Source organism: Neolamprologus brichardi, chromosome 4 (assembly GCF_056152115.1).
Source record: "Neolamprologus brichardi isolate AB-2024 chromosome 4, ASM5615211v1, whole genome shotgun sequence".
In the NCBI taxonomy this organism is placed as follows: domain Eukaryota; kingdom Metazoa; phylum Chordata; class Actinopteri; order Cichliformes; family Cichlidae; genus Neolamprologus; species Neolamprologus brichardi.
Genome location: NC_142107.1, coordinates 7,111,053 through 7,120,973, shown reverse-complemented (window position 1 = coordinate 7,120,973; position 9,921 = coordinate 7,111,053). Strand labels below are relative to the sequence as shown.

Genomic DNA, 9,921 nt, shown 5'->3' with positions numbered 1-9,921 from the left:
AAGACTGGAAAAGTAAGAGGAACTAAAAAGAAGCAGCTGGAGGAACATTTTGCATTTAGGTTAAGTGACAACAGGTTGTGATTGGATATAAAAAGACTGTATTAAGAAAAGCATCTTAAAGTTTCACCAATCTATATAAAAACTGCATCTACAAAATTAAGGAGTAATTTAAGAAAAAATGTTCTTCAATGTAAAATTGTTCATTCTTTAATACTGTATCATTGACAGTACATGATATCATCGGAAGATTTTGAAAATCTGGAGAAATCTCTGTGTGCAAGGGACAAGGCCAAAAATCAATATTGGTTGCCTGTGATTTTCAGGCCCTCAGTGCACTAGATTTAAAACAGATATAATTCTTAAATAATTCTTGAATGAAACGGGCTCAGGAACTCTTTCAGAAAGAAATCATTGTCTGTGAACACGGTTCACCAGACTATCCAAAAATGTAGGTTAAAGCTCTATTATGCAAAAAATAAGCCATATATGAACATGATCCAGAAATACTGCCTTTTTCTTTGGGCCAATTCTCACTTAAAATGGACTGGGCCAAAGTGGAAAATGTCTTCTGTGTTCGGACTAATTACAGTTTAAAATTCACTTTGAAAACATGGAAACTACATCATTTGGACTAAAAGTAGTAGATGTACCATCTGGCTTGTAAACAGCACTCAGTTCAAGAGTATATAATTGCTTATAAAACTGACAGCTTTCACACTGGAAAGGTCGCATACAGTTTTTTAGAGCAACACGTACTCCCACTCCCACTCAGATGACATCTTTTTCAGAGAAGACCTTGCATAGTTCAGCAAGACAATGCTTTGATTTAATCCAAGGAACTTCTTGGTGTGAGTCGACAGTGTTTTTAAAAATCCAACCAAAATGTCTGGACCACAAATACACTAACATGTCTGCATTAATTTGCACAGAGCCCCACAAAATAGGGATCAGGTATCCTTAAAAGTCTTTTTCTGCTATTACTTACATGATGCTTACAAATTATTTTTACATTCAAGGTGCAGCATGTGTGAACGTAAATGTCCTTGGCTTTGAAATACTCGTTTACTTATGTTTTTAAAATTGCAGATATAACTTGCTGTGGTTTTAAACACAAGGGAATCTAGTTTAATTATTAAAGTTTCCCTAATGAAATGTTGTGTTTATTAAAAAACAGCTCTACATATCATATATGTCTGTCTAACCAGGAAATGTTTGGCGCTTCCCCTCAGACATATTCCAAACTTCATTACCCATAATCCCGTGCAACAAAAGCCGCCCAAGCTGACGACGTGGCCAAGGTACGGACCGGGGCGATTCAAACGAGGCAGACCGGCTTTGTTTGTAGCTAGCTCATTGAGGTGGAATTCATATGCTTGCTGAAGTTTGTGTGAATCTTTTAATTCATCACTGAGTGTAACGATGTCCGGGAAAATCAAGAGCCGAAGTGCCGCAAACTCAGACTCGATAACCGGCGGTGTGTCCTGCGATGAGCGCATCTTGCGGGATTGTCATGAACTATACGCGGATTCTGACAGCGGTGAGTTGGCTGACGTACAACTCGTGGAACTGACAGCATCTCACCTGACGCCTGCACCTCACGCCTGTTTGATGTTAAAGTTGATAAAACAAACTCTTTGCTGCACCGCTGGGTAGCTAGCTAACTTTGTGCATAACATTAGCCTTTCCCAAAGCACGGGGAGCTAACCGTTAGCTGAGTTAGCTAGTGAGGATTTTATATTTGCTGACGATGCGACTGTCATCTTTAATGCTGGTTAAATCAGTCACCCACTGATGTGACACTTTGTTTGTTATTAATAAGTCAGTTGCATAGTTGTAATGTAACTTCTAATATAGGTTTACAAGGCACACTTCTGGATCTGGATCTATCTCCAGTATTGGCAGCACAGGGTTATCCTGTATATTGAGAAAGTGTGCAACATTTCAGCTTAAAAACAGATCTGCCAGTTGACTCATACATCTCGCTGATATATCTCAAAGATAATGACGAGACGAAATGCCAAGTGAAAAAATGGGAATGATGAGAGAAAGAAGACTATCACCTAGCGAAATGGCTTTGAGTAGTTGAGAACTTTGATATTGTCCTTTACATGCCAAATGTCACTTAACGTTTAGATCTGCTCATCCCAACACAGCACCATGATTTTTCTCCTTTCCCACAGAAGCTAATAAACCATCTGTGTCCTACTCTCTGTTATATTCAGGGTTGATCACAGTGGCCGAATCGGTTGGTGTGAAGTTGCTGCCGCCCAGAAAAAAGATCACAGTGCTGCTGATGGGGAATCACTCTGCTGGGAAAAGCTCCTTCATCAACTGGTAAATATATACTATGGATAAATAGGTGGCAGATTATTAACCACTTATCCAACTGACAAAGTAATGGAAATCTGGTGTCTGGGATGAGGAGACTTCTGTGTTAAATCTATGCTGTAGGTACGTGGTAACCGCAAAATCCTTCCGCAACCCTACACCTTCAGGACTCATAGATGTTAGCAATTTCCTGGAAGGAGATTGTCCCAACCATTAAAATAGATATTAGGGAATGTGAAAAAAAATGGAGGAACTTGAGGGGCAAATATGTTTAAAACTGAAAATTGGAAGTAGGACTCAGGAGGGACAAAGTCTCAGGTGTTTCTGTTGTGGCATCCACTGCATATAAAACACTGGGACATAACCACATAACCTAATATAAAGCATTGCAATCATTACCAATTGCAATGACAGCAATGGCTTGCAGAAGTTTAAATCAGCTGTTAAAGGGAACTTGGTGTGAGCGATCACCTTCATCCTATTTCTTTCCTGATGGGGATGTCGTGCTTCATGATAACCATGTGCCCATGTACAGGGAATCGGTGCACAACTCAGAGTAAACTCAGTGCCAAGGAACAGGCACTGCAGGCCCTCATCAGACTAAAACCTGACCAAGGTGCCTGTTGGCTTTCCTTTAATTTGTTGCCCAGTTGCACAGCAGTCAGGCTGAATAAAGCGCATGTGTGTATCCTCTGAAATTACCAGTATTTAAAGAGTTACAATGACTTCTAAATGTTCTCGGATCTTCATTTGACTCATGTCTGAATCTGAGTTGACTAAATTATCTTGTCCATCTTTATCAGTGTCTTTAGCATTCAGTTACGCCCATCATTCTGGTTTTTATACACTATTCAGATTAGCAATAATCAAGATCTTTCTGTTTTTATTGTTCAGGTACGTGGAAGAGCACATCCAGCGCACTGGAGTAGCAATTGAGACCCAAGGCTTCAGCTTTGTTACAAGTGGACGCAAGAGAGAGTCTCTCACAGTAAGTGCTGCAGTCCATTTTCTGTTTTTGAGACAGGGCTGTGGGTGTTTTCAAAAGGCACGTCTCATTCCCACCGTGAGCCATTTCATCTTTAAAATGTCAGCCGTCTGCTCCTCGTAACAGTGATTTATTACTGTGGACCAAAATGAGTTCCTCTTTGGTGGTTTCAATGTTCTTGGAGTACCCGATGTCCTTTTTTGCAAACTATCTGTGACAGATCTACTTCTGCTTTATTTATTTATTTTTTTAGGGAAACGCCACCCTTCATCTGTATCCACACTTCAAACCTCTGCAGGAGTTTAAAGGTGAGAGATTTAGTATGCCCAGAGATGGACAGTGTTTTGGCAGTTTGCCGTTTTATTGGAATTCATTTAAAATGATTTGTATGTACCAACAAACAAACAAAAAATGATTAAAGCGCCCAGTTGTATAGGAAGAGAAAACCTTTTAGAGTAGTAGTTTTTATTAATGCTAGGCACTCACTGTAACTGTGTTTCTGAATTCTTCCCCAGGTGTCTCAGAGTACTTGAGCACAGAGATCTGCACGTCTCGACAGAAACGGTTCAGCTTGGTGACGTTTGTTGATTCGCCAGGCTTGGTGGACGGCGATATGAAGTATCCGTTTGACGTGGACGAGGTCATCCTGTGGCTGGGTGGGTTTCTGCTGTTGTCTTGTGGTAGTTTTAAGCAATCTTCCTTTGGTAATGCAGAAGGAGAGCAGTAGCTCTGTGAAACCAAAGATACCTGAAACAAACAAAACTAAAACCACACTCAATTTGGAGTCATTTAGATGCTTGTGGGCCTCTCCATTACAATGAATGACCAGTCAAGTTTTTATCTCTTCATTAGTACTTTTAATTTACCATAGTGAGCTTTGTGAGTCAGCTTTGCGTGTTTCGACACATCTTTAAGCTGTTTAAGTTCTTAGTTTGACTAAATAACAGGGAAATAGAAAGAAATTCCACACTTGTTGGGATTACGACCCAGTTTATAATGCGATGAGAATAAATCCACAGGGTTTCCTCAGTAGTAAATAATGCTCCTTTTCACTGTCGCTCTCAGGTGATCTTTGTGACCTAATTCTGGTCTTCTTTGACCCCATGGGTCAGGCTCTGTGCAAGCGCACCCTCAACATTGTGGAGAGCCTGAATGAAAAGCATGGAGACCGGCTGCGGTTCTACCTGAGCAAGGCTGACGAGGCCGGAGGAGAGTCGGACAGACAGGTATGTATACTAGCAGCAGCTTCTGTAGGAGAGTCAATGCTTTGAACAAACAAAGTTACATCATTCTCTTTGTATTAGATAATTCCTTCCCACACTCTGCAGTGCAGTTTCTAAGTATGCTGACCCGGTGTGTTTTGCCAGTCTAGCGAATAAAAAAACAACAACAAAAAACACCCCAAAAAACTGCACTGGGTATGGAAAAATGATTGAGTGATGCTTTTGCTCATTAATCTTGCATTGAAGAACACCCCTCTGATTACTTTCAGGTTATTTTCTGTGTCACAAAGGTGGCTCCCTGTTCTGGAGCCTGGTTTAAAACTGTCTGAAGTGCCACATTTTCTTTCACCAAGGGATTTCTGTGAGTGCGACACAGATTCTCTGCCAAAGGGAACTGTTGTATATACGCAGCCTGTTGAGCCGTATCTTACTAAAGTTTGTTAATATCCATCCATCCATCCACAGAAAAGGAAACTGATAAATGTTTTTGTGGTTGATCCTCATATGCTGCAAAGTCTGTTTTACGCTGATGAAATTGAAGCTAATAGAGCACAGATTTCAGACTTGATGAGTATATTTGTAATTTGTAATTTCATTTTGATCTGTCCATAAACTTAAGGGATTTCCTAATTTGCAGTAAGATAATACTTGTTTAAACACGACATTGTGCAGTCACAGTATTCATGAGTAAGTGAATGGTGCATTTCTAACTTTGTTTGCGTGACTAAATAACAGAAAAGCACCACATACAGTCGATAATCTCCCTATCAGTAGCAGAAAAATTGCATCTTTGTTCTGTCTCCTCCTGACTCCTGTGTCTTTTGTTACTGCTCCCAGAGGGTGATGATGCAGATTGTCCAGGAGCTCTGCAAGCGGCCCGGACTCAACAAGTGTGGGTTTGACATGCCCACCATCTACATTCCTAATCCAAATAAGGTAAAAGTGATTCTTTCATCTCATCTTTCTGCCTTCCTTACTCTTTCTACACACACACAATTCACCAGTTGTTATAGACGACTGTTTAGAAGAAAAACAATCCTCCTGTTTGTCTTCCTGCTGTCAGCCAAGCCGCTGCGTCAACCAGATTGAGGAGGTTTGTCGCACCATCGAGAAAACTATCAACCAGACGGTCCAAAACACACTCAACTCTCTGGAGAGGGACTGCGAGCTCATTGTTGAGGCCGTCACAGACAAGCTCAGTAACGACAGGTAACACAGAGACACTCACTTTGTAATTCACACTGCACTGACCACCTCCTCTGAAAGGCTACTTTCACCTGCTCCCTTATTCACAAGGTATTGCCACAGCAGGAGGTTCCTGACACTGTTTTTCTTGCACACGGTGCCCTTTTGGCCAATAATTTTAACATCGATTTAAGAGTTTGTGCGTTCACACCTTTTAATAGCCATACATTGAGCTTGAATTAAAGTGTAACCATAAAGATTGACAGGAATCCTTCAGTAGGAGTGCTCAGAGGAACGTGTGAGTCACATTTTTGTTTGGAATCGCCTTCGGAGAATAACCTGACCATCTGTTCACGCAGGCAGACCACTGTTGAGAACCGACGCGCACGCTGCAAGAGCTGCTTCCTGACTCTGCTGGGTTTCAGCGTCCCTCTGGCTCTGATGGCGTTTCTGCTGCTGGGCGCTCTGTCCCAGGACCTGCTGGAGGCGGCTCTGGGCCGAGAGGGTACAGAGGCGCTCTCCCTCTACCTGGTCAGTGGCCAAGCACGCTCGTCATTCATAGCTGTTGAAACTGTTGCATATGGTCTTCACATAAGGCTGCTCTTGTGTCGTGCAGACGCCCGCGGTGAAAGTATTTGACTCCCTGTCTGTGGAGCAGCGGCTTTATGGCTGCGCTGGGCTGGTGCTTCTGTCCTTCCTCCTGCTCATCATTGCACGCTTCATCTTCAGGTAGGAAGTTTCCCAGTGTCATCACAGCCTTTTAGACTTAATTTTCATCCATCAGTACCCAAGGCACTTGCATGTCCTCATGTTATTTGTTCACTGTGAATCTCATCACACTCCTCCCTTTAATTCTTTGCAGAACTCAACCCACTCTATCGACCAAACAGAAAAGGCAGCTACAGGAGAAGCTGGAGTATGTGCAGGAGGTGGTCAAGACCAAAAAGGTAGTGTGTATGTGTGTGGATTAGGGCTGCCACGATTAGTCGACTAGTCACGATTACGTCGACTATCAAAATCGTCGACGACTGATTTAATAGTCGACGCGTCGTTTGAAGCTTCGTAAGATCACAAAAGACGCAGGAATGAGTAGTAGGATTTAAGAGTGTAATAATGGACTGAAACAGAAGATGGCAGCACTGCATGTACAAGGATGCCAGCTGCTGTTAAACCCCGAAGAAGAAGAAGTAGCTCTGTCCCAGAATTCATAGCGCAGCCCAGCTCAGTTTCCAACAATGGCGGCAGCTAGTTAGTTTTAATATTACTCTTATTATTCTTTCTGGGTCACAAAATAAACGTTTAACATACTTTCAGGCGAGAATGTAACTGTGTAAACCTCAAATATCTGCTCAGTTTATCAAGACACCACATATTTTCAAAAGCGCTCTGACGTTTTCGGAGACTTCTGTTGCTCACTAGCTTGATAGCTAGCCGGGGGCAAGTCTCACTAGAGCCCGTAAGAACACCGGACTCCGGGTAAATCTTTTCAAACCCACCGCTGTCTTTCGCTACTCAGGTTAAACATATATAAGTCACTTAGATAACTTAAAAATGTTGTTGTTTGCCTTTTTTTTTTTTTTTTTGTATTTTATTTGTTCCTGAGTAAATCGGTTTGGCTGAGATTAAAGTTATAGTTTTTACGCAGCTGAATAAACGTCAAGCAGACAAATGATTATCAGAAGTGTGAGATGCTCGAGAATATACTCCGGTGTCCCGTTATATTTTAGATAGCAAGGAGTTTATTAAACTTCACCAAAAGTTTCATTAAAATTTAATAAACTATCATCTTGTCTTTATTTTTAGTTAGCACATACCTTAAACACTTAAAGCTGTAAGCTAATGATAGTTATATAAGAGCTGATGCTGCTGGTGCAATAAGCTGTACGTTTTACGTCCAGTGGATGCATGATCTGATTAGTCGACTAATCGCAAAAATAATCGGTGACTAGTCGACTATCAAAATAATCGTTTGTGGCAGCCCTAGTGTGGATAGGGATGCACTGATCAGATATCAGTTTGCTGACCGCTCCAACCACACTAAGCCTAAGCAAAGAAATCTGTACGGGTGCCAGAACTGCAAAAAAGTTGGATCTTTGCATCCCTGTATGAGTGTGACTGCTTCTGCTGGCATGAAGTGGTTTATTTTGGGATTTTAATGGTTGATTCTCTTCCTGTAGAAAAAGCTGTATGAAGACTACCTACGCCAGAGTGTCAGCGATCACGACATGGGCTTGTAGAGACGCATGCACGCAGATATCCCCACTGTCACGAAGGACTAGACGATCACTTTTCCAAGATTCCACACCAGCCGCCGTGCTCTGCAGACCACTTGGTGGTGAACCATCCAAGTTCTGGTGCTGTGGACTGTAAAGCCACTTTACCTATTAGATGATGTTATCTCTGTTATATTAAAAAAGCGGTTAAACCACGCACTACCTGCAGATGAAATGAGCTTTTGTTACTGATCACTTCTTCGTAAACATTTTATATACATATATCGGTGCCTCTTCTCTGAAATGATTTCAGGCTTATACCACTTTAAGATATTTAAACATTTCCAAACTATTTATAATATTTCTGTATGAGACCTAAAGCAATGTTTTGTGTGAGTCACTTTCTATGAGCTACTGTTTCTGAGGACCTTTACTAGCGTTTTTTACAGTGCTTTTGACTCGTTAAGGAATCCATTTCCCATCATGAATGTCTGCAGGTTGTGTAGGTTGGCTCATATGTAGAATATCCAGATGTCTGCACGCATCTTGATGCTGCAGTAAGAAGTGTTACCTGTGACCAATCAAACCTTTTGTGTATTCTTTCTACATTGTGAACATGTTTTAAACTTGAATAAATAAAAAAGCAATGTTCAATACAGTAATGGATTATGCTTTTTCACTTTTTCTTCTTAAGCGTAAGGTTTAAGGATTTTATGTAATATTGTGACATGTTAGTGTTTTAAAGCTTTTTTCCTTGTGAACTTGAAGTTTGGACACAGATGCTCTCTGTTTACAGTCCCAGTTTCTATTGGATGGAAGTCAGGATATGATGTCGTGTCTCGGTTTTGAATGTTTTGTTTTTGTAAGAACCTGTGAACAACAGTGCCAGTTATAAAACATCATCACAACAAAACAACATCAGGATTCCAGATAAATACACCATAGACATAGACTTGTGTGGTATCAGCATTTTAAGTGGTTTCCAGCTTGTTTTTCTAGTATTTTTTTTATTTTAATAAAAGCAAAAACAGGAAACTACCACGGGATATTTCCTGTTCAGTTATGCTTTTGGTACCCAAAGGAAACAGGTGCTAGGAGACCAGAGTGCAAAGTTTTGCTCGGAAAATGTAATTTCCTCTTTTTAAAAGGTTAACCATTGGTTTGACCTGTGAATGCCATTTTGTCAGTGTAAAATAGTTTCTTGCAAATGTATGAATGCCTCATAATCTAACAGTGAATATGTTTCTGTTGCTTCCTGACATAATGTATGTCAATAAGTACATTGTAAGCCTTTCAAAAGAAGTCTAGTGTTACCATTTTGGGTCGTAGTTATTCTTTCGGTTGTTCCCTTTACGCCTGCCTCCTCATCCTATCCCTAGTATCTTCCTCCTCAGTTACACCAACCCCCTGCATATTGCTTCTTTCCTTCTGTCAAAAATCACCCTGACACATCTCCACCCACTCCACCCTACCTGCACTTCTTCACTTCTCTCCTGTACTGTCAGCTGCTTTGGATGGTTGACCCCACGTATTTAAAATCATCCACCATCACTACAGTTTCTCTGCTCCTCGCAGCTTCATCGTTACACCATGTTAAAAAAGTATTTGCTCCCCTTTCTGATTTTTTTCTTCATATTTGTGACATTTAAAGGTTTCAGATCATTAAAATCAGATCAATCAGAAAATAAAACAGCTGAGGAAGAAAATCATTGATATCTGTCAGTCTGGAAAGACCCAAAGACTCCTGGGAAAATATTCTGTGGACTAACGAGTTGAAAGTTGACCTTTTCTGGAAGGTTTGAGTCCTGATGGATTTGTGTAAAACTGACAGAGTATTTCATTGAAGCTGAGGTGTATTTGGTTATGGAGCAGGACTACAGTGTATTTACCAATACAGGTGTAAACCAAAGGTATTAGTTTTTTTTTTAATTTGCCTAGAAAGATCAGCAATCGCCTGTTTATTTTCATTTCACTCATTTGAGTCTTT

General features: G+C 40.8%; 1 protein-coding gene across 1 annotated transcript; it reads left to right on the top strand.

The window, feature by feature from the left end:
* The first annotated feature begins 1,281 nt into the window (after positions 1–1,281).
* Positions 1,282–8,569, top strand: LOC148102917 (uncharacterized). The gene is made up of 12 exons (XM_087839692.1): positions 1,282–1,537; positions 2,223–2,334; positions 3,223–3,316; positions 3,567–3,621; positions 3,829–3,969; positions 4,379–4,539; positions 5,374–5,472; positions 5,600–5,745; positions 6,081–6,252; positions 6,338–6,450; positions 6,584–6,668; positions 7,899–8,569. The coding sequence occupies exons 1-12, from the start codon at positions 1,420–1,422 to the stop codon at positions 7,956–7,958; spliced, it is 1,356 nt and encodes a 451-aa protein (XP_087695818.1). The 5' UTR covers positions 1,282–1,419; the 3' UTR covers positions 7,959–8,569.
* Positions 8,570–9,921: the final 1,352 nt, after the last annotated feature.